This window comes from Podarcis filfolensis (genome assembly GCF_964270895.1).
Source record: "Podarcis filfolensis genome assembly, chromosome: 13".
In the NCBI taxonomy this organism is placed as follows: domain Eukaryota; kingdom Metazoa; phylum Chordata; class Lepidosauria; order Squamata; family Lacertidae; genus Podarcis; species Podarcis filfolensis.
This window is the reverse complement of record NC_139615.1, coordinates 9,426,084-9,451,036: the sequence shown is the minus strand read 5'-3', so window position 1 is coordinate 9,451,036 and position 24,953 is coordinate 9,426,084. Positions and strand designations below refer to the sequence as shown.

At 47.1% G+C, this 24,953-nt stretch overlaps 2 protein-coding genes across 3 annotated transcripts; one reads left to right on the top strand and one right to left on the bottom strand.

The window, feature by feature from the left end:
* Positions 1-1,396: 1,396 nt before the first annotated feature.
* Positions 1,397-6,249, bottom strand: DAD1 (defender against cell death 1). Its single transcript, XM_083581547.1, has 3 exons — positions 5,899-6,249; positions 3,716-3,862; positions 1,397-1,567 (listed from the first exon to the last, which is right to left on the bottom strand). The coding sequence occupies exons 1-2, from the start codon at positions 6,140-6,142 to the stop codon at positions 3,732-3,734; spliced, it is 375 nt and encodes a 124-aa protein (XP_083437673.1). The 5' UTR covers positions 6,143-6,249; the 3' UTR covers positions 1,397-1,567; positions 3,716-3,731.
* On the top strand, positions 5,879-24,551 carry ABHD4 (abhydrolase domain containing 4, N-acyl phospholipase B). 2 transcript variants are annotated; one of them, XM_083581457.1, is made up of 7 exons: positions 5,879-6,019; positions 16,112-16,200; positions 17,891-18,266; positions 19,219-19,373; positions 20,565-20,676; positions 20,818-21,004; positions 22,474-24,551. In XM_083581457.1, the coding sequence occupies exons 2-7, from the start codon at positions 16,161-16,163 to the stop codon at positions 22,561-22,563; spliced, it is 960 nt and encodes a 319-aa protein (XP_083437583.1). In that variant the 5' UTR covers positions 5,879-6,019; positions 16,112-16,160; the 3' UTR covers positions 22,564-24,551. The 2 variants fall into 2 exon arrangements, with proteins under 2 accessions (XP_083437583.1, XP_083437582.1); XM_083581456.1 differs by lacking the exon at positions 5,879-6,019 and adding an exon at positions 6,689-7,669.
* The last annotated feature ends 402 nt before the right edge of the window (positions 24,552-24,953 follow it).

Here is a 24,953-nt window from a genome sequence, read left to right as displayed (position 1 = left end):
ACACACACACACACTTACCAGAGAGGGAGAACCCACATCTAAACATCATTGGTTTCCTTTACAAGCATAGATCACTGAGCACACAACTCCAAACTGTAAACTGGCCCAAACCAGTCAAGGCAGGAAGTCATATGATGAAGTTGTACAAATCTAGCATATAAATGGGAAATAAGAGCCAAAAGCTTGTATCAGTTGGGATGGGTGAATTCTAATATGCCATCCTCTGCATGCATACCCAAGGTGTCATGTTCCTATGGAGTCTGCTGGGTGTTTTGTGAATTCTGAATTACTGATCTCAATACAGTTGTGCAAATACCCATTTACTCTAGTCTTGGAAGGTAGGTTTTTCAAGGTTGCTGGATCCAGATTTCAACAAACATGGGCAAGTGAAAAGCTATGGGCATTTGTGGAATTGTGCTGTCTTCAACTGTGGAAGATTTGTTTTGTTTCCTACAGATCTCAATATACTTTAAGGCAATGCTTTTTTCTTTTAAAAATGTTTAGGGGTACTCTCATTTTGACTCAAGAAATTCACCATTTTAGAGTTCAAATCAGGAAAAATAAATGCATTAAATGAACAAAAGGACAAAGATTCACAAAATGTTTAGGGGTATGCGTATCTCTGCATCCCCCCAGAAAAAAAGCAATGCTTTAAGGACTTCTTCTAAATCTACCCTCCCAGTTAACACAAGGTTTGAAGATGCACTTCACAGAATCATACACAAGATGGCAGCAAAAGACAGTGAAAGAGAAAAATATTGCAAGAATTGTTGAGTAAGAAGTTCCTTATCATCTGGGCCCATGTTGGATTTGAGGATTTGGCTCTGTATTTTCTCTCTCTCTCTCTCTCCTGCCAGACAAACCTTTCTATTCCAATCATCCTAGTTATAAGGAATCATTATCTTGTTAGTTCAGTTTAGCAGTGTTCAGGTGCTCAAAGGTTCCTGGACTGCATTTTACTCACGGGCTTGTCATTTAGTCCATGGCCTGGAAACAGCTGGTGTGGAGAAGCAGCACCTCAGGAACACGTTCACACTAAATGATAGTTTAGTTTGAGCTATGGTTTAATGTGTCATGCAAACTATTCCACACACTGCCACAGTGCATTTTTTGTTTAAATCAGTAGGGCTCAAATGACAGAAAGACAGAAATAGATACCTGGATTAAGGTAATACTTAGCCTGCTAGGGTTAGGTAACACAGAAGTTTTAGGATAGGCTATTTATTTGTTATTCCCAGGACAGATCACAAGGAGTGATCTCCAAAAGAACAATACTCCAATAGGTTCTCCAAGATGGCCTTCATGAGTTTAAAGACACAGGAGAAGGATCTCACCCCAAAGCTCATCAAGGCAGGCCCTCTTCTCCATTTATCACCGAGAGTTAAGATACATGAAATGTAAGAAAAGAGGTTTATTGAAAATCATAGAAAGTGAAGGCAATGGCCATGTTTCAGGGAACATTCCCATCCCTACTGCCACCAGGGAACTTATTCAGAGTCTGTGATGTGTGGTGTGATGCCTGTTCAGTGGAATGCTGGGTTTTCAGCAAACAAGACAAATCCAGGACCTACAAGAAGGAAAGAAAAAAGTGAAGAGTTTTTAACGTGGAGATTGCAAGAAATTGAGGGCTTATATTGTATACCAAACACACTGTGTTGCAAATGAAACACACATACAAGTCAAATACTATCAGTCTCAACGTCAAACTGGAATTTTAAATGATTGGTAGCCACTAAACTTAGCCACATGCTAATCTTCTCTTTGGTGAAAAGCCCACCCAGTGCTCAGATTCATAATGACTTATCGCCTTTTCAGTCAGTGCATAGGAACAGGGCTTTACAATCAAGAGTATAAAACTAAAGTTATGCCCGAAGTCCACACTTTATTTACTTATTTATTTATTGGTAACACAAATAGTGTGTGTACCTTCACAAATATGGACTTCTAACATTGGTTCAAGCTGTGAACCAATCAAGCTGTGACTTCACTGACTCAAGACAAATTCAAGACAATATTCCAGGGGATTCTCTAAGATGTTCACGAGCTGAAAAGACACAGAAGGAGAGGATCTCACCTCAGGCCCCACTAAGGCAGACCCTCTTCTCCACCCGTCACTGAGACTCTCTGACCTTATTTGTATAATGAGGTTCAGCTGTAAGAAGTCATGACAGGAATGAAAACTATACCAAAGTAATAGAGAATACTCAGGGCACTTCTAAGCGTTTTTTCTAGCCGACACTAGTACACAATTTCTAAGTGCTAAGTCTTGAATCCTACCTGGGAAATCTACCACCTAAATAAGAGATGAATGTAAGGATGGCATCAGCCAATATTTTGACTACCAAGTCTTCCCTTTTAAAATCATATACCGTATTTTTCCCTCTATAACACGCAGATTTTTTCTCCTAAAAAGGAAGGGGAAATGTCTGTGCGTGTTATTGAGCGAATGTGTGGTCCCTGGAGCCAAATGGCAAAAAAAATCAGGCAAAAATCAAATCGCGCGTCTCGGAGAAGGGAAACCTGAAAAGAGGAAGTGGCTGCTTTCCTGCATTCTGCCTCAGGGTCTTACTGCCCACCCTTCTCTGTTTCCTTGCTGTGTTTGCTCAAACGGAACAAAGAGCAGGGAAAGCCCCTCCCCTCCAGGCAAGCAGAGTGTCGTCTCTGTGCTCCGGTGCTGCTGAAAACATGCAGGAGAGAGAGAGAGAGAGAGAGAGAGAGAGAGAGAGCTGGCTGGCTTGGGTGGGTAGGTGAGGGAAAACTTTTGCCTTCCTTTCCTCCCTCCCGTTATACCCCTCTCCTGCATTCTTAGCCAGCTGCTTCTCTGCACACCCCTCTTGTGCTCCTTGTCCATTCTGTATTTTTCCTTCCTTCCCCACTTAAAATGTGGTTAAAAAGCATGGATCCACATGGATCCTCAGGATCTTTGCATTGGGTCACCCCAAATTCACCATCAGATCACATAGCATGTCCATGGCTACAGCCTGCCCCCCAAAAATCACACACGCACTGTTGCCTGGGGCTGCAATGGTGCAAAAATGTGGTTAAAAAGCATGGATCCACATGGATCCTCAGGATCTTTGCATTGGGTCACCCCAAATTCACCATCAGATCACATAGCATGTCCATGGCTACAGCCTGCCCCCCCCCAAATCACGCACCCACTGTTGCCTGGGGCTGCAATGGTGCAAAAACGTGGTTACAAAACATGGATCCTCAGGATCTTTGCATTGGGTCACCCCAAATTCACCATCAGATCACATAGCATGTCCATGGCTACAGCCTGCCCCCCCCAAATCACGCACCCACTGTTGCCTGGGGCTGCAATGGTGCAAAAACGTGGTTACAAAACATGGATCCTCAGGATCTTTGCATTGGGTCACCCCAAATTCACCATCAGAGCACATAGCATGTCCATGGCTACAGCCTGCCCCCCCCAAAATCACACACCCACTGTTGCCTGGGGCTGCAATGGTGCAAAAACGTGGTTACAAAGCATGGATCCACAGGGATTCTCAGGATTTTTGCATTGGGTCACCCCAAATTCACCATCAGGTCACATGTCTGTGGCCACAGCATGAAGCACAAAAATGATACATCCACTGTTTCATTCAGAATGTTTTTTCCCTTGTTTTCCTCCTCTAAAAACGATGTGCGTGTTATGGTCAGGTGCGTGTTATCGAGCGAAAAATACGGTACCCCAACCAGGTATACATACCTCCAAGTCTTCAGTATCAGCCCACAAAGTTGATGACTACAAGATGCAGGATAGTGCTGGCAAAGAGGAAGTCAGCAAAAGCTCGCTCTGGTGAGATCCCCTGAAATTCTCCTTTGTTTTGTGGGTTGATCTGGATCCTCAAACAAACTTGAGAGGGAGAGAGAAGAAAAACCAAACTGTAACGGATTGCCAGAAGGAAATGCAGCACATCACACTAAACAGTAGAGCAAGTTTTAAAGAATGACCATAACCTCATACTCCAATTTAAGAACTACAGAGTGAGTCTGTGGATCCTTGCCACCAGTTATCTATTCTGGCAAGAACCTTTGCCCTTTTGAGTTTAGAAAATAAATCTCCCAGACCTGATTTTATAGTAGGAACAGTCATCACACATCACTCCCCTCCACCCTCTGGGCTCTGACATGTTTTCTTGGCAGGCAGGCGGGACCTGTACTTTGTAAAGCACATCAGTGCTCTGAGGTCCAGGTATTGCATTTTTGGATATCTAAGATGGCAGCTTCTTCCTACACAATGCTGATACTTCCATCACCAGTCAGAAATACATCCAGGGGAGGCAAATGATGGGCAGTAGCATTCACACCAGGTGCCCAGCACCCACTCTGCAGCAAGGTAGGTGCCTTGGTGGGCATGGGAATGAGCCCTTCTGGGCCCACTGGCAGGTGTGCTGACTCGCAACGTTAGTCCTGGGGCTGCGTCACAACCATGACCATGGGGTAAGAGGCTCCAAATAGGGCGGCTCACTGGTCTGGATGAGACACTTAACAGGAGAGATGGGAACTACCTCTCTTTCAAATCAGAACCAGTGAAGGCGGTGAAGGTCCTGTGTGAGTGTCTGGAGGCGGTTGGAGAATGGATGGCGGCTAACAGATTGATGTTGAATCCTGACAAGACATAAGTACTGTTTTGGGGACACAGGAGGCGGGCGGGTGTGGAGGACTCCCTAGTCCTGAATGGGGTAACTGTGTCCCTGAAGGACCAGGTGTGCAGCCTGGGAGTCAGTTTGGACTCGCAGCTGTCCATGGAGGCACAGGTCAATTCTGTGTCCAGGGCAGCTGTTTACCAGCTCCATCTGGTATACAGGCTGAGACCCTATCTGCCAGCAGACTGTCTCGCCAGAGTGGTGCATGCTCTGGTTATCTCTCGCTTGGACTACTGCAATGCGCTCTACGTGGGGATACTTTTGAAGGTGACCTGGAAACTACAACTAATCCAGAATGCAGCAGCTAGACTGGTGACTGGGAGCGGCCACCGAGACCATATAACACCGGTCTTGAAATATCTGCATTGGCTCCCAGTACATTTCTGAGCACAATTCAAAGTGTTGATGCTGACCTTTAAAGCCCTAAACGGCCTCGGTCCTGTATACCTGAAGGAGCGTCTCCACCCCCATCATTCAGCCCGGACACTGAGGTCCAACTCCGACGGCCTTCTGGCAGTTCCCTCCCTCCGAGAAGTGAGGTTACAGGGAACCAGGCAGAGGGCCTTCTCGGTAGTGGCGCCCGCCCTGTGGAACGCCCTCCCACCAAATGTCAAAGAGAACAACAACTACCAGACTTTTAGAAGACATCTGAAGGCAGCCCTGTTTAGGGAAGCTTTTAATGTTTAATGCATTACTGTATTTTAACATTTTGTTGGAATCCACCCAGAGTGGCTGGGGAAGCCCAGCCAGATGGGCGGGGTATACATAATAAATTATTTATTATTATTATTATTATTATTATTACTGCTGCAGATGCTGTACGAGTCCCTAGAGCAACGGCTTATATTGGCAGGGGCTGATAGGAGTTGTAGTCCTGCTTGAAGCAAGACCTAGAGGAGAACATAGGTGGGAGTCACTAGCATGGCCCCCACTCCCCTCCCACGCACACTCCGCAGTTGCCATGGCAACTATCACAACCCCGCCCTGTTCCTTGTCTCCATTAGCTGAACAGCGCCGTTACCACGACGACGCAGAACCTTCGCGCCCCCCCACCCTTCCGAAAGGCTAAGTTTCCACGTCACCATATGGAACCCCCGCGACGTTGCCATGTGAACATCCCCCCTCCCTCACGTAAAGACCACTGGTAGGCTGACCCGGCGACCGTTGCACACGTCCCCCCTCACTTAAATTTAAAAAGCAACGGCTTCGCGTTCGAAGCTGCCAAGTCAAGGAGCGTCCTCACCGCCCAAGATGAAGCTCCCCACGGCGGAGATGAACCCGGACAGGAAGGAGTTGAAAGGGAAGGTGCCGACGCCGAGGCAGTAGCCGAACTGCAGCGCTCCCGTGAGCATGACGTAGAGCAGGTAGGCGTCCAGCACCTTCAGGCGGCTCGGCGTTCCGCTGCTGTACTCGGCTAGGAAACGCCGCACTACCGAGCCCACCGAGCTCGCTCCGGCCCCGGACGACCCAGAAGCTGCGCCTGACATAGCGACGGAGAGGGTTTCACACAACTTGAATTAAAGAAAAAATAAAAATGAGGTGGCCGGAAGCGGGTAAACGCTTCCCGTGTCAGTATGGGGTAAGACGCATGCGCAGAGACGGTATAGTCCCTACTACGCATGCGTGTTGTGCATTTCGGTTGCTGAAAGGGCAATTCTAGAATGGGCTGATTCGTGCGCATGCGTTGTGCATGAGCGGCTGCAAGAGGGCAGCGCAGGCGCACAATCGGATTGGAAACTATCACGGACCTTTTCCTGGTAGGGGCGGTCTATTGCGCATGTGTAGTACACTCATCCTTACACAAGCTTTTGGTTCAAGGGAGAAATTAAAAGAAAACATGTTTTAAATTTAAAAAAAAATGAAAAGAGCAAAACTAGCAGCAGTAGTATGCTATTAAGGGTCTATTAATTTGCGCTGCAGGCATCCGATTTAAGGAGAGAATTCAATGCGCATGCGTTTGTTCAACTGGCAGTTACGAGAAGGTGTCATATAGGTTACATGGCATGTCATTGCGCATGCGCAATCAGAACTCCCTGCTTCCAGCCTCACGGTAACGAAAGTAAACAGTCTTGGCTTTGCAAGCTGCAGCTTGAAAGGAAGGCGCTTTGCACACCATTATAGCTTCCCATTCCATAGCATGCCGCTTTCCACCCCATAATTAAACCCTCAAACGCCCCATGCTACTAACAGCATAGGCTACCCAATACAATTAGAAATGCCCTATGCGGTCGTTTCGAAATTACCTTGGAATTCGTGGTGGATGGAAGTAGCAGCCCTTAACTGAAAAAGAGGCAATGCCCCTCTGCTTGTGTTCAGAAACTCTCCCGGCCAACAACCCTGAGAACCACTTTTTAATGATGAGCGGGGAAAGAATAGTGGACATTTAATAAATGCAGAATACAATAATTTGGTAATGTCGCATCATAAGGGATGAAAGAAAAAAAGTGATTTCAATAAAGGAATGCATGCAAGAAAGCACTGACACCGAAAACTAGTCCGGGGGTGCAGGATCGTAGACTGTCCTTTTTCCTCCTAACTGGGACCCACACTACGAACGCTTTCCCCTCCCAACACTTGCAAGTTCTCTTTTCGCTATTGCACAGAAAAAACTCCCCATTATTTCCCCCTTTTTCTAATCCTGCCCTCCTCCCTGCAGCCATCAATCACCCCCGCTAGACTCCTCCCCTCTTTGTGATGCCTCCGCCCACATCAGGGGGGAAAGAGCCCGCCCTCTTGTTCTCTCTTTCACTCCAATCTACCCGGCAAGCGGAGGGAGTCCAGGGAGGGCTGCTGCGCTCTCTTTTGGAGAATCCCTCCCGCCCCCCTTATATAACCCAGCAGGAAGGTTATACAACTGGCCTCACCCACACCTCCCCGCCAACCCCAAGCCATTCATAAAATATGAACCACGCCCCCAAGTTCTAGTTCCACCCCTTCCTTACGCACGCCTTTCCTCACCAGCTGTTGTGATGTTTTCCTTCTTGGGAAGTAATGGAGGAAGACCTTGAGCAGTCGTGAGTTCACTGTGGGATATTTCCGGGTCGCGGAGCCACTCTCTCAGTCATAGATTAATTTAATTTTGCTGCTTTAATACAGATCCTGGTTCTGGAGGGAAGGGGAGAGGGGATTAAGGTTTGAAACGGGGTGGTTGTTAATGTAGGCCCTACAGTGTACGGAGTTGTGCATTTCACTCGCTCCTACAGGTGGTTTCGGGTCCGATGTGCTTTGTTGTGTGGGTTGTTGGCTAAGCACTCTTTTGGCTCAGCACTTGGAAGGAGTTAAAGAGACCTGCTGATGGAAGCGTTGCTCTGGATTCTGCTGAGGGGGAAGGTGTTATGATCTGTCACCAAGATACCGTCCTTAGAAAGGGATGAGGCAGGCTGGGTTTGCAGAGAAGCTGGCAAGGGAATAAGGAAGAAAAGGCAGACCAGAATCTGTATAAGGCTTAAGGCTAAACCTGCCTTTCCTCCTAAGGCAAATGGGTGCTCAGGAGAAGCTAGGTGTGGTGGGCAGGCAAAAGACCCTCCCAATGGCAAGGGAGGAAGGATTTAATAGGGGAAGATACTGAGGGAATCAGGCCTGTTAGATGAAATTATAGCCTGCAAGCCAATTGGGAAGTATGTGAAAAGAAGGATCATAGAATCATAGAATCATAGAGTTGGAAGAGACCACAAGGGCCATCGAGTCCAACCCCCTGCCAAGCAGGAAACACCATCAGAGCACTCCTGACATATGGTTGTCAAGCCTCTGCTTAAAGACCTCCAAAGAAGGAGACTCCACCACACTCCTTGGCAGGAAATTCCACTGTCGAACAGCTCTTACTGTCAGGAAGTTCTTCCTAATGTTTAGGTGGAATCTTCTTTCTTGTAGTTTGGATCCATTGCTCCGTGTCCGCTTCTCTGGAGCAGCAGAAAACAACCTTTCTCCCTCCTCTATGTGACATCCTTTTATATATTTGAACATGGCTATCATATCACCCCTTAACCTCCTCTTCTCCAGGCTAAACATGCCCAGCTCCTTTAGCCGTTCCTCATAAGGCATCGTTTCCAGGCCTTTGACCATTTTGGTTGCCCTCCTCTGGACACGTTCCAGTTTGTCAGTGTCCTTCTTGAACTGTGGTGCCCAGAACTGGACACAGTACTCCAGGTGAGGTCTGACCAGAGCAGAATACAGTGGCACTATTACTTCCCTTGATCTAGATGCTATACTCCTATTGATGCAGCCCAGAATTGCATTGGCTTTTTTAGCTGCCGCGTCACACTGTTGGCTCATGTCAAGTTTGTGGTCAACCAAGACTCCTAGATCCTTTTCACATGTACTGCTCTCAAGCCAGGTGTCACCCATCTTGTATTTGTGCCTCTCATTTTTTTTGCCCAGGTGCAATACTTTACATTTCTCCCTGTTAAAATTCATCTTGTTTGTTTTGGCCCAGTTCTCTAATCTGTGAAGGTCGTTTTGAAGTGTGATCCTGTCCTCTGGGGTGTTAGCCACCCCTCCCAGTTTGGTGTCATCTGCAAATTTGATCAGGATGCCCTTGAGTCCATCATCCAAGTCGTTGATAAAGATGTTGAATAAGACCGGGCCCAAGACAGAACCCTGTGGCACCCCACTAGTCACTCTTCTCCAGGATGAAGAGGAACCATTGATGAGCACCCTTTGGGTTCGGTCAGTCAGCCAGTTACAAATCCACTGAGTGGTAGCATAGTCAAGACCGCATTTTACCAGCTTCTTTACAAGAATATCATGGGGCACCTTGTCAAATGCCTTGCTGAAATCAAGGTAGGCTACATCCACTGCGTTCCCTTCATCTACCAGGCTTGTAATTCTGTCAAAAAACGAGATCAGGTTCGTCTGACATGACTTATTTTTCAGAAATCCATGCTGACTATTGGTGATCACAGCATTCCTTTCTAGGTGCTCACAGACTGTTTGCTTAATGATCTGCTCCAGAATCTTCCCTGGTATTGATGTCAGACTGACTGGGCGGTAATTATTTGGGTCCTCTCTTTTCCCCTTTTTGAAAATAGGGACAACATTTGCCCTCCTCCAGTCTGCCGGGACTTCGCCTGTTCTCCAGGAATTCTCAAAGATGACTGCCAGTGGTTCTGAAATCACATCTGCCAGTTCTTTTAATACTCTTGGATGCAGTTCATCTGGCCCTGGAGACTTGAATACATGTAGACTAGCCAAGTATTCTTGTACTATCTCCTTAGTTATTCTGGGCTGTGTTTCCTCTGCTGAATCATTTGCTCCAAATTCTTCAGGTCGGGCATTGTTTTCTTTATCGGAGAAGACTGAGGCAAAGAAGGCATTGAGGAGTTCAGCCCTTTCTGTGTCCCCTGTTTGCATTTCACCATCTTCTCCTCTGAGTGACCCCACTGTTTCTTTGTTCTTCCTTTTGCTACGAACATACCCATAAAAGCCTTTTTTGTTGCTTTTAACCTCTCTAGCAAGCCTGAGTTCATTCTGTGCTTTAGCTTTTCTGACTTTGTGTCTACACGTGCTGGCTATTTGTTTGAATTCCTCTTTGGTGGTTTCCCCCCTTTTCCATTTTTTGTACACATCCTTTTTTAATCTTAACTCAGTTAAAAGTTCTTTAGATAGCCACCCTGGCTTCTTTAGGCACCTTCCATGTTTCCGTCTCATTGGTATTGCCTGAAGTTGTGCTTTTACTATCTCCCTCTTAACAAACTCCCAGCCATCATGAACTCCCTTTCCTTTTAGTATTACTGTCCATGGGATCTCACCCAGCACTTCCCTAAGTTTTATGAAGTCGGCTTTCTTAAAGTCGAGAAATTGTGTCCTAGTATGCTTGGCTGCTCCTTTCCGCTGTATAGTAAACTTCAGAAGAGCATGATCACTCGCGCCTAATGATCCTTCCACTTCTACCCCACTAACCAGGTCATCAACATTGGTTAGGACCAGATCTAAAATGGCTGTTCCTCTTGTTGCTTCTCCCACTTTCTGGACAATGAAGTTGTCTGCAAGGCCAGTGAGGAATCTGTTTGACCTTATGCTCTTGGCTGAGTTTGACATCCAACAAATATCCGGGTAATTGAAGTCCCCCATTACTACTATCTCCCTTCCTTTTGCATGCTTGGCCATCTGTTCCAGGAAGGCATCATCTATGTCCTCCGTTTGGCTTGGGGATCTATAGTAAACTCCCACAATGAGGTCTCTGTTATTCTTCTCTCCCTTAATTTTGACCCAAATGCTCTCACTTTGGCTTTGAGGTTCTAAATCTTGGATCTCTTCACAGGTATACACATCCCTGACATATAACGCCACTCCTCCTCCTTTCTTGTCTGGTCTGTTTCTCTGAAATAGATTGTATCCCTCCATTATTACATTCCAATCGTGGGACTTATCCCACCAGGTTTCAGTGATTCCTATTATGTCATATTTAGTTTGCTGCACCAAGAGCTCAAGCTCATCTTGTTTATTTCCCATGCTTTGCGCATTAGTGTACAGACATTGAAGTCCATTAATCATTCCCCCGTGTCTCTTATTTAAGGATTTTTTCCTCCCACCACTAGGTCTGCGTGCTGTTTGCGCCATTCGGTCTATGACATTTGGATGATCATCTTCATCAATTGATAGACTCCTACCTTCAGGACCACTGTCTCCCTCCCCCACATTAGTCAGTTTAAAGCCCTCCTGATGAGGTTTCTGAGATTTTTTGCAAAAACATTCCTCCCAACCGTTGTGAGGTGCAGCCCATCGCTTGCCAGAAGTCCATCTTCAAGAAACTGCATTCCGTGATCTAAGAATCCAAACCGTTCCTGTTTACACCATTTGCGAAGCCAGTTGTTCACTTCCACTATTTTTCCCTCTCTCCCTGGGCCACGTCGTTCAACTGGGAGGACAGATGAGATGACAATTTGTGCATTTAATTGCTTCAATTTCCTGCCCAGAGCCTCGTAATCTCTTTTGATCTTCTGGAGGCTATTGCTTGCAGTGTCATTGGTTCCCACATGAACCAAGAGGAAGGGGTATTTGTCAGTGGGTTTTATGATTCCTTGCAGTCGTTCAGTTACATCTTGGATCTTAGCCCCGGGGAGACAGCACACTTCCCGAGACATCTTGTCAGGCCCACAGATAACTGCTTCTGTTCCCCTCAGTAGGGAATCCCCTATCACCACTACACGCCTCCTCTTAGGTCTGGTCGGGGTTCTTCCGTGAGCTGTCCGTTCCAAGGTCACCTGCACATTCCCTGAGGACTGACTTTGCTGCTCGTCTTCATATACCTGATCGACTGTAATGAGGGAGAGATCCTCAAATGGAGTCTGCTCTTCGTCTTCCATGCTAGGGGAGAGGACCTCAAAGCGATTGTGTATTTCTAAACAATCCGAGCGAACCCTGGCCCTCCTACTTCTTTGAGTCACGTTTCTCCATATATCTGGCTCCTGTGTTGGTGAACTAGCCTCCTTCTCAGGGGAGTCCCCTGTCTCCTCCTTGGTGGAGACGGTGTGCTCTGTTGCTTCCAAAAAGAGCTCCAGCTCTCTAATTCTTTGGAGCGTAGCTACACGTTCCTCCAGTTGCTGGACTTTGTCTTTTAAGAGGGCAATCAACATGCAATTGCTGCACGTAAAGCTGCCTGCAACCTTTGGCAAGATGGCAAACATTGCGCAGGAACCACAGGCGACTGCAGCTGTTCCCTCACCCTCCATCTTGAGAACGTGTCGTTGGGGCTGACTACAGCGGTCCTCCATGATAAAAAGCGTGAAGACAGGACAAATAAATCCCCCCAAAAAACCTAGGTCTCCCCCAACAAACGTTTAAGACTAGCTCCCCTAAATCTAAAAGATGGATCAAACTGCGCGCGCCGCTAGGCGCGCGCCGCTGCCCTACAAGCTCTGATAAGCTCCTCCCACAGCTAATCACCTACTTCAACAGAAGCCCTGCCCCCTCTGACCTTTGCACAGGGAGAGCAGCTAATCAGCCACAAGAAACACACACACAAGAAAACCCTTTTTCCTCCTTCTTCAGCTGCTGCCCTACAAGCTCTGATAAGCTCCTCCCACAGCTAATCACCTACTTCAACAGAAGCCCTGCCCCCTCTGACCTTTGCACAGGGAGAGCAGCTAATCAGCCACAAGAAACACACACACAAGAAAACCCTTTTTCCTCCTTCTTCAGCTGCTGCCCTACAAGCTCTGATAAGCTCCTCCCACAGCTAATCACCTACTTCAACAGAAGCCCTGCCCCCTCTGACCTTTGCACAGGGAGAGCAGCTAATCAGCCACAAGAAACACACACACAAGAAAACCCTTTTTCCTCCTTCTTCAGCTGCTGCCCTACAAGCTCTGATAAGCTCCTCCCACAGCTAATCACCTACTTCAACAGAAGCCCTGCCCCCTCTGACCTTTGCACAGGGAAAGCAGCTAATCAGCCACAAGAAACACACACACAAGAAAACCCTTTTTCCTCCTTCTTCAGCTGCTGCCCTACAAGCAGGGATTAATTTCCAGGAGTTCATAAATTAACTTTCCCACCAAACCATAATTAAACTATGAAACTCGCTTCCACTGGAGGCAGAGATGACAACCAACTTAAATGGCTTTTAAAGAGCATTAGACAAATTTGTGGAGGAGAGGGCTATCAAAGGCTACTAACCATAATAGCTTTGCTCTGCTTCCACAGAAATGCCAGTTGCTGTAAAACAAAAGAGGGGAGAGTCCTCTTGCTCTTGGGCCTTCTTGTGGGTTTCCTACAAGCATCCGCTTGGCCAGTGTGAGAACAGGATGCTGGACAAGATGGGGCATTGGCCTGATCTTACATTCATATGAATTGAAAGGCAGAATATAAATCTACTCCATGCCCCATGAACTGTTTTCTGCACTAGAGTTTCTAGCTGGCATGTGTGAAGTCCAGACTGCATGTGAGCATGAATACAGTGCCCTTTCTGCTAGTTAAGCATAACATCCCTCCCTCCCACATAGAACTAAGTAACAAGGCTTGCAGCATTTTAGGCAGAGTTTCAAGGTCTTGGCAAGAGACAGACTGTTATTCATAATTCCAGAGGCAGTGATGATTAAGTTCTAAATGAGAGGTGCTGGAATTCAGAGTTAGTATGAAAACAGATCTCTCTCTCTCCCAATCCTAGTTGGGTGGGATGGGGCTATTCAGTGGTGAAGGGGGAAAAAATCCTCTGCATGTGTTCAGAGTTTCTTGCATCTTAATGTGGCTTTACATAGTCTGGGGTTAGGCGCTGGGTTCTTGAACTGATTTTGAAGGGGAGCAGCTGCCCAGGCAACAAGAGAGGCAAACCCCTCTGAACTCCAGATGCTGAAGAAATATCCTTTGTGCCCAGATACAATTATTAGCTGTGGTGCTATTGGAAGGAAGCAGACTTGCCCGGTTTAAGGAAAGACTTTGGAATGGCTACTAGTTTTACTTGGCCCTGCAATTAAACCCTTTCAGAATGTCTCTCTCTGTGTAGGTCTGCACTGTCTCTAATTCAAGGTACCAGGTGGTTGTGAGTTGGAAGTGATTCAGCAGAAAAGGAGAGTGACTAGGCAATTTGTCTAGCTGTCCTTATCATTGCATCATAACAGTAGAGCCTTGTTCTCCCAAGCTTCCCCTCCACCCAGGACGAGGAAGGCAGCCAATGTCTTTTCAATGTAACCATTTTCCATTCCCACAAAGACTCTGCCGGGGGTGTGAGTGGTGCTGTTTGGCAACTGACCCAGTGCTTGCGATGACTCTAAATGTGCTGATGTGTGCTATATGTTAGTTACAGAGTTGTTATCAACTTCCTTGGCTGAAGTTTGGAAAGGGAGGACCCTTACCTCTCCACTGCTTCTTTGCAAACTGAGCTCCCATAACTAGAATTTTGATAGTGGGGTTTATGTGGAAATCCAGGGGGCAGGAGATGAAATGGCAGAAACTTAAATGCGAGTATAGTAGTTTAATCTCTCCCCCCTCCTACTTTGTCCACTGCAAACTGTTAAGAGAGGGAGGCAGGCAGGCACTGAAAACTGCCTATCTGATCACATGATTCTGGTTATAGGGGATCCTGTCACTCACAGGATTATGGAACGGACTCTGATACCACCATAAGGATAAAGTTCAGCATTTATACAACATATTGGAAGTTTCATTGCAGGTTGGAATAGAGGGAGCTGCCTCATGCTGAGTCAGTCCATCTAGTGCAGTACAGTCATACCTCGGAAGTCAAGCGCCTTGCAAGTTGAACATTTAGGCTCCCGAATGCCACAAACCTGGAAGTGAGTGTTCCGGTTTGCGAACGTTCTGTGGAACCCGAACGTCCGATGCTAGTCGAAAGCCATGCCTTGGTTCCCAAACGTTTTGAACGGACTTCCGGAATGGATTCTGTTCGACTTCCGAGGTATGGCTATATTGTCTACACTGACCAGCAGCTACTTTCCAGGATTCCAGGCAAGGCCCTCTCCCTGGGACCTTCTGCATGCAAAGCAGGTGCTCTACCACTGAGTTAAAGACCTTCCCCCAAAATTTGATGGTGGTGCACACATTATTTCTTACAACAGTCCCACAGGCTTGGCCGGTATTATCTATTAGTGTTTTTATTCTAGAGTGTCAGGCTAGGACCAGGGAGACCCAGGTTTAATCCACACTCTGCTTTGACCGTCATGGGCTGCCGTTCCCTAAGTGAAACAAAAAGATGCAAGTGGCTAGTCTTCAGGCTATGGTGAAAACTCTGCATGGTTCAAAACTGAAAAGCACTGCTAGGATATTGGCAGGTTTTCAGCGATTTCGAGGATAGGTGTGTCAGTATCCTGCAGAACCTGTATTATCACCCTTGCAGTGAGAAAGGGAGGCTAAGGGAGAAGGTATTGCCTTTGGGCCACTAAGTGAGTTCAGGGCTGATTTTACTTAGGGATTTCCCAGCCCATTATTAAGCGTATTTACTTAGGTATTAACTCACTTTGCCCTTAATGGGACCTAGGTTCATAATGTAGGGTGGCAGTCTTGTGGAATCACAGAATTGTAGAGTTGGAAAGAGACCCCAAGGGTCATCTAGTCCAACCCCCCTGCAATGCAGGAATCTCAACTAAAGCATCCAGGACAGAAGGCTATCTAACCTCTGCTTTGAAACTTCCATGTGGCAGCCCTTTCCGTTCATGTTCAGTATTTGTGTGTTAGCATTTTGCTGAGAAAAACAAGGTGGCCCATCAGGAGTGACGCCTAGAAACATGGTAGCATTTCCTCTGGGTGCTTTTTGGGAAAATTTGAACATATCCCTTCTCTTTGTGCTATAGAGACCCTAGTTATTCAAGGGCTTTTTCCTGCTCTATCAAGTCACATTCTCCTCCAATGATCACAGAGTTGCAAAAGCTTGCTATGGGAAGCTGCTGTTTATCACTGACCCCCTTCGATGTCTTCCTTTTCCTTTCTTCTCCCAACCCCTTTGCTCTCCCTTTCTGCCTGCCTCTGCCCACCCATGTCTCAACTAAACTATATCCCTTCCACAGGACCCAAGGCTGGCTAGGGGGCTGGCTGCCTGCCTGGCGTCCCACCTCCATGTCCCACCTCAAAAACGTGGAAGCTCGGATCCTGCAGTGTAAGTAAAGGAGGGCTTGAGAAGTGTCCTCTTTCTCCTTTGTCCAAAATAGAGACGCTAACTGATATCCTATAAGATCTGTGGACTCATCTAGTCCAGCATCCTGTTCTCACAGCAGCCAACCAGAGTCCCATGGGAAGCCCCACAAGCAGAACCTGAGCACAACAGCACACTCCCCTCTTGCAGTTCCCAGCAACTCCCCTCTGACAGTGGAGGGAGAACAGAGTCATCAGGGTTGGTAGCCATTGATAACCTTGCCCACTAGGAATTTTGTCTGATCCTCTTTTGAAGCTGTCCTGAGTTGGCAGCCGTCGCAACCTCTGGTTGGGAATGATTTCCATGGTTTAATGATGTGCTGTAAGAAGAAGTGCTTTCTTTTGTTTGTCCCAAGTCTTCCAACATTCGTCTTCATTGAATGGCCTCAAATTTAAGCCAAGACAGAGAGAGGGAAACTTTCCAGAGAAGTTGCCAGGGAAAAAATGCCATGGCTCCATAATAATCTTAGTTGGCAAATAACAATTGACGGGGGGAGTTTCTGTGGTTTAATTAAGATCCACCAAGAAGTGGAAGGGTTTTGTTTCTTACCTTGAACATCAGTTTTAGGGTATCTACACCTGGCACCCCAAGGCTCACTGTGGTTGCCTGCCCGGGCTTCCCTGGTATTTGTTTTTCCCTGGCCCAGCACTCTTGAGCAAAACCAGGTGGTTGGGCCTAAGGTGCCATTTTTATTTCCCACAATGCTCCTCGTGTACTTGTTTATGAGTTGTATTAGCCTTCCATTACATTAGAAGTACAGTCAAACAATAGAACAAACAAGTAAAACCATTTCGAGCCAATTTTAAAAGCAGGTAAAAACACTTCCAAGCAAAAACAACTCGGTATAGATTTTTCAGAGTAAAAGAGTTGGGTCTCTTAACAATTGCCTAACTGTCAGGGTAAAGAGGTGTGACTTCAGCATACATCGGAAGCTGTGTAATGAAGATCCTAAATGCACCTCTGTGGGGCAGGAGTTCCTCAGCTTATAGGTTACCACAGAGAGAGCCGTTCCCCACACTTCTGAGCGTGGCTGTCAAGAGAGCCCTCTCTAACGTACAGCGTATAATACCTGGTAGTATTGTGATCCTGAATATGAAGATTTCCCCCCTAGATCTTACTGCTCGTAATGAGCCACCGCCTACTTACAGAAATCTTGATTGCTTAAGCAGGTGAGTTTTAATGGATCAATCAGTTTATACATGCATGCATTTGCACAGCACACAGACAAATGCTTTTTGGAGGAAGAAAAGCTTTCTTTTGTCTAAGCTTCTTGGGTAGAAGAAGCATTTAACGGAGTGGGGGTGAGAGAAAGAGAAATGCCTCTTCTAAAATGGATCTCTGTTGTCTGATTGTGATCTGATCTGGTATTTGAAAATTGCCATGGGCACCTTGCTAATTTTTAAGGAGGGACCTGAAGACAACAGCCATCTTTCTGGAAGATTGGCCATGCTGGGTGGGACTGATGATAGTTGGAACCCACAGTTTCCCCTATATCCGGGGTACATCTTTCCTCCCATCAAATCCCTTTCTGCAGCCATTAGTGCTAGTGTGCCTCGCAACGTCTGACAGAACCTGAGCCCCATGATATGTATTGGGTTTTTTGGGATCCTGGGTATTAGATGCTCACCTTCCCCTTTTTCTCTCCCATCTTCAGGCCTCCAGAACCGATTTGTGGCCCGATACATCTCCCTCCCAAACCATGCCAAGATCTGGACCGTATCACTGTCTCCGGAACGGGGCAAGGGACGCACCCCCCTGGTGATGGTGCATGGCTTTGGTGGGGGCATCGGACTCTGGATCCTCAACCTAGACTCGCTGAGCCAACGTCGCCCTCTCCACGCCTTCGACCTCCTGGGGTTCGGCCGCAGTTCCCGGCCCCCCTTTCCCCGGGATGCCCAGGGGGCCGAAGAGGAGTTTGTGAACTCCATTGAGGCCTGGCGTCGGGAGATGGGCATCCCCAGCATGATCTTGCTCGGCCATAGTCTTGGTGGCTTCCTGGCAGCCTCCTACAGCTTGCAGTATCCAGAGAGGTACGTTTTGTGGCTTTAGCCAGGGATGATGGGAATTGGACAGGTAGGTCTTACAGAAGTTCCAGAAAGATCCTAAGGCTAGGACAGCAGAGAGTCTGTAGTATTGTCATAATTTCTAGTGAATAGACCTGCCAGTAATGCCTGTCTTTCTGCCCTTCCCATCTAAGTCAAGCATATAGATGTTATTAAGAAGCTGGCCTCCCTGGAGGTACTTAATTGGGTACCTAAGTAGGCTCTTAGGATAAACATTGGATGGTATAGCCTTTGCTGGTTTGTACCACTTGAGAATTTAGGTGTGGGAAATCAGATACTCAACTAAGTATCATAAATGAATGATCCTCGTATATAGTAAGCTAGCATATCAGAGAGAAGATCTTCCTAGCATCCTACTTTTCCAACATGCAGAGTTTTTAGAGTGGGGAATTATTATTTTCTTTAGCAGTCAGCTGGATTTGTGACCAGTGTTAGAAACTGAGATATGAACACTAGGAGCTAAATGACACCTTAAACCTGGGTTATGGGTACAACAATGGAATGTCTAGGTGCTCTTTAAAATAAGAATACAAAGCTGAAAATGAATGAACTGCAGCTAAAATACTGTGCTCATTTTTCACATGGTCTACTCCTTCTCCTGCCCACTCCTTTAATATTCTTAAGGGGGTCTCTTCTCCAGTCTTCAGAGAGTAGCTGAAAGTGGAGAAGCAGAAAAAGGTCCTCCTTTCATTTCACTCTGCAGTTTTAATCTGAAATCTTAGGCGCAGTACTGCACCCAGAGCGCAGAAACTGCTTATGCTAATGAAATTCCCGGTTGCAAAATGTGCCTAGAACAATGGAGATTTCGAACACTGTTTGTGACTGGCCTCTGTGCGCATGTACCCTGAAGTAAATCCCACTGAGTTCAGTGGTGTAGGATTGTAACCTTAGGCAGCTTTTCATGGCTTTCCTGACCCAGGGTGAAACATCTGATCCTCGTGGACCCCTGGGGCTTCCCCATGCGTCCATCCGACCCGGCTCAGATCCGCGCCCCTCCAACCTGGGTCAAGGCTGTGGCAACGGTGCTGGGACGGTCAAACCCTCTGGCTGTGCTTCGAGCTGCTGGGCCCTGGGGTGAGTGAAATTGGCAAGAAGATTAAACGGAGGGTGGTGGAGAATAAGCAGCAGGATGTGCCGGAATTGTCACTTGTTCATAGTAGAAGTGGTCGAGCTTCTTATCCCTGTTGTTGAAAGTTGCTGAGGCAAGTGGTACCTGCAACAGAAATGTTATAGGTGAAATACTTCTGTCAAGGGTGACAGCCAACCATACCCACTTTCATGATACTCCATTGCATTCCGTTCTCCCTGGTTTTCTGGATCCCCCCACCCCAATTAGTTAGCATTCTGTTGCCACAGTACATTCTCAGTCCTCATTGGGCTATTTTACTCTGCCTTTGATTATTTCTATTTTTCCTTAAAACATTTTTTTATACTTCTGAAAATCGTTGGGTTTCCCCAAGCCTGTTGCTAGCATGCATTTTGGCTACTTAAGGATCCATGCTCAAAGAATTCTGTTTTCTGGTATTTAAAAAAAGTGAATTCCCTTCCTGGAATACTTCATGCATCTGATGAAGTGGATTATCCATCACAAAAGCTTAAGCCATAGCACATTTATTCATCTTTAAGGTGCCACAAGACTCTCTTGTTCTGAGCTGTTTCTACCTCTCTTCCTGAATATTCCCAAATTGGGTGACCCTAATATCTAATATTTAAACAAGTGGGAGAAAAGCTCTTTTCACTTTCTCCATTCCATGCAAACCTTCCTTTGCTTATCTTTTTTTTTTCCTCCTTAAAAAGCAAACAATCCCAGAAGACCAGTCCCATAGATATGGGGGGGGGGGGGGAACATAATCCCAAGTGCATATGGGTAGGTTGAGATTGCATGGATGACAAATACATTTGCCCTAGGACTTGAATCCAGGGCACCTAAACCCATATCTCACACACTTGTGGGATGACCTCAAATGAGGCATCACCCACCTCCCTTAGCACTTCCATCTGTAAAATGGGCAGAGCTGTGTTTGGAGATAAATGTGGAGAGGAAGGGGTTCTCACAGGAAGTCACTTGGGATGGCAGTTCTTTTGGAGATGTAAACAATGACGTTTTGAGATCTACAGTCCTGCTCGTGGATCCTTGGCAAAGAGGAAGGCTGCTACCCAACTTGAAAAGAGAAATTCATTCATCGCTATTTTTTTTATTTTTTATTGGAAGCTCAGGGAAAAGTTTGATGAGAACCTACTGACTGCATCCACCCTTTCCTCCAGGGCCTGGGCTAGTGCAGCGTTTCCGACCAGACTTCAAGCAGAAGTTTGCCGATTTCTTTGATGACGATACCATCTCAGAGTACATCTACCACTGCAATGCCCAGACACCCAGGTGAGAACCTCCACTGTTTCACATCCTCTGTCAGAGGCAGAATGCCTCGGAATACCAGCTGCTGTGGGGAATGTGCTCCGGTCCATGTTCCTGTCTCCATTAACCCTACTGCATTTCCATCCATGCGCTCCCCCATTGCAGTGGCGAGGCCGGGTTCAAGGCCATGTCGGAGGCGTTTGGTTGGGCCCGGCGCCCCATGTTGGAACGCATCCACCTGGTGCGCCGCGACTTGCCGATCACTCTTATCTACGGTGCCAATTCCTGGATTGATACCAGCACCGGGGAGAAGGTCAAGATCCTGCGGCCGGGGAGCTACGTCTGCGACATGGTAGGAACTTTGGCATGGAGAGGTGGGGAGCAGACCATGATAGTAATTGTTGTTGCATTGGATGTTCCCAGTGTGGGAATGGGGGCCTAAGTGGAGAATCCTCTAGCCTAAAATCCTCAGCATTTTTGCAATTCAGATTTCCCCGTCCCTATGACTTAGGGGGGAAATGTGGCCAAATTCTAGTGACAGCCAGGAGCTAAAGAGGACTGAGCATAGGCTTAGAATTCCAGTTTTCAACATACGTGCATAGGAGAATGAATCGGTGGTATCCTGGCTCTGGGCCTCCCTCCCACCCATAATCAGGCACCAGAATCCCCCTGCAGAGTGATTTCTCTCCATTCAAGGACATTTGATGTTTTCACTTCTTCAGCTGCCCCGAAGACCTTGTGGTCAAAAAGCCAGCTAGAAGCACTTCTGATGTGTAACTCCAAAATGGTTTTGCTCGAGGCATCTCAGTAGAGCACTTTGGGGTGTCAGGGTTGGTTGGGGGCGGGCGGGGAAGCTGTCCTGTTTCATATCAGTCAGATATGCAGGGCCCTAAGCTCGACTCATGCACAGTGAGGCAGTCCATGAGTTGACCAATAGCAGCATCATAAGGGAAGACCAACGTCACACACAGCAGAGCAGGTCAAAGGCAGTCAGGATTCAAAAGTGCAGAGGTATTCACAGGGGTCAGTAGCACAAGAGCAGGAATCAGAAACAGGAAGCCAGTTGCACACAGCTAAGGAGCTGTGGTGTTAAGCAATAAACCCTCTGGGTCTGAGTGCTCATGTAGCCTGAAGGCTCTGACTCAGGTCCAAATGGTTAGCCCAGACTTCAAAATTTATTGCTCTCAAGGAGACACCTTGTTCTTGAAGGCCCCTTATTCATGGGGAGGTTGGTTTTTCTGGACCTTTTTTTAAAATTTCATATACTTTATTGAAAATAAGTACATACACTCAAACCTTGGTTCTCGAATGTCTTGGTACTTGTACATTTTGGCTCCCAAATGCCCCAAACCTGGAGGTAAGTGTTCCAGTTTTTGAACGTTTTTCGGAAGCTGAATGTCCGATGCGGCTTCTGCTTGAGTGCAGGAAGCTCCTGCAGCCAGTCGGAAGCTGTGCCTTTGTTTTCGAACTTTTCAGAAGTCGAACGGACTACGTTCAAGAACCAAGGCACGACTGTAATTACAAATGCATCAAGTAAGATGATACGCAAAGAAGAAGAAAAAAAAAGAAACAGCACCCATGTAGAAAGCAAAAAACAGAACCAAAAAATAAGAAAGTTTATTATTGTAGTTAACCACACCTTAACCTAAGACAGTATTTATAAAAATGAATTCCAAATATTGTTAAATTTGTCAATGGCGAGTCCGCGTCTGTACGCAACTTGTACCTCTGGACTTTGAGGGGCATGCTTTGTTGACGGGTGGCTGCCTGAGGCTGGGGCGTATTTCTGTCTCCCCTTCTGATTCTCCCCCTTGCCCTCAGGCTATTCCGGGTGCCTCCCACCACGTCTATGCCGACCAACCCCATGCCTTCAACGCTGCTGTGGCAGAGATCTGCGACTCTGTTGACTGACCGCCCGTGACCCAGAAGAGCTGGTGCGACGCACACAAGACACACAACGCACACGCAAGACATCGCTCGTGCGCCCCGAGAAGCGGGGACGCCAGCTCCTCAAGATGGCCGCAAGCTGGTCTTGGAGGATACCTTCCCCCCTTCCCAGATGTGTCCCTGAATCTTCATTCTAACTTAAAGGTTGCAGGCCGCCTGCTTTGGGTTAATCGAAGCTCCAATCATTTTATTTCCCCCTAATTTCATGTGCCTCCTGGTGTGCTTTATCCTGCCTCCCTCCTCCAAGACATTCCTCTTTCTGTGCTGCAACAGGACTGTCCTCCTCTGCTACCTCACCCACCTTTCCGACCCCCTTGGCTGTTGGTTCTTCCCATCCATTTTGTTTTTGCAACGCCATCCACAATATTTGCATGCTGGAAAGCTTTTATTTTCTTTTTAAAAAATGTTTTCTGTTGCAACCACTGATGTCACACTGGGGTAACATTTGCTTATACCTGCACTCTCTCTCAGGCCGGTGGTTAAATGTGGAGACTGTTTTTCTCCCTGCCAGAGATGGTATTGCTGATCTGGTCAGTCAAGGCTACTTGGTTTATAAAGCTGGAGGGAATACGGTTATATTTCCCTTTGGCAGATGCCACTTTTAACCTCACCTAAATCAAGAAGACAGCCAGGATTGGAGGGGAATTGGGATATGTGTTCCCATTGCCCCTTTCTCTTTAAGGGGGCGCCGTTCTGTACCGATATCCACTTGAATGGTCATTGGCTATGGGAGAGGACTGTGGCCATGTCTGCTCACCAATAGGAGAGCACGATCAGGGTGTGCACATCAGGGGAGTCTGGGCCCGTCATGGGCAGCCATGCGATGCTCCTGGCATGATGCAAAGACAGCAACTCGAGGCAGTCCTAAATCAGGACAGTATACTGAGTTTGGGAAGGGCTAAGACCTTCAGCCACATCAGATGGGATCTAGAAAGAAGGGGGGCCAGTTGTGGCTTGAGCATGATCTGCCGGCCCCACTGCATCCTCCCTGATGCTGGGGGAGAATCAGATCACTAGAACAAGGAAACGATAGGTTGTCCTTCTAAAGGAAGACCTTTTTAGCACTTTTGTGGCAGGGAGGGGAGGCTGAAAACAGCCCAGCATCTTCCATCAAACCCAGAGCAGGCCAATATTTTAAGCTGTTCATATCCCTTGGCCACAACCATTTCCTCAATCTCATGATATTCACAAACTCTGTTTTTGCCGTTTGTGAATTGGCCTTTTATTTTTTTGCAGGGGCGGAGAAATTTCATATTTTAAGAAAACTTGAGAATCCTGACATAACCTCAGAAGTGTTTGGTTTATGTACCGTTGTCCAACTCCGGACGGCAGCAGCAGTCAAAAATTGCCTAGAGAGGGAGAGAGAGAGAGAGAGCAAGCAGGGTTGGCTTTCTCAGCGCAAGGGTTTTGGGAATCGCTCCTGCTCTGCTCTCTCACTTGCCCCACCTAGTGGTGGAAAACAGGCAACGAAGGCACCTAGTGGCGCACGTTGTGTGACCATTTACCCCATGCGATGGGTTCCTGCCTGCAAAAGATGCTCCTTTCTCTCAGACACTTACATGTCCACAATCCCTACTAACTGCCATCTTGGTGGGAGGGCAGGAAAGAACCCCATGTTGCCTGCTTTCCTCTTCCTTTTCTATTTTTGCTGAGATGCTAGCTGTCTCAAACTTGCCCCCGAACTCCCCTGCTGCATGAGGCAATGGCTGAGGTGGGGGAGATGCACTTACTGAAAGGGCAAAAATAAAAGAATCTATCCCGTCTTCTTAGGCCCATTGGGAGCCGTGGCCTTCTAGTAGCGCATGCGTGTGTAACCTGCTCGGTGGTGCCATGTTAACGTTATCTGTGGGAGGTTGTTCCTAATCGCCTGCCGGTGCTTTGTATAGAATTCACCTCAGTTTGTACTAAATTTTGTATGTTTAGTAAAGTAAAACAAAAGTGTTGTTTTGAAAGAGGCCGTGTCATTTCTCTGCGTTTCGTGTTTCCTTGCACCCCTTTTCTCTGCCGTTCCTTCATGCCCCATGTTTTTCTCTGAGGCATGAAGAAGAAGAAGAAGAGTTTGGATTTGATATCCCGCCTTTCACTCCCCTTAAGGAGTCTCAAAGCGGCTAACATTCTCCTTTCCCTTCCTCCAACACAACAAACACTCTGTGAGGTGAGTGGGGCTGAGAGACTTCAAAGAAGTGTGACTGGCCCAAGGTTACCCAGCAGCTGCATGTGGAGGAGCGGAGACGCGAACCCGGTTCCCCAGATTACGAGTCCACTGCTCTTAACCACTACACCACACTGGTTCTCTGGAAATGAGCCATTTCCCTCATGGACTGCATGCCTGTGGTGAGCGGGGCTTTAGGCAA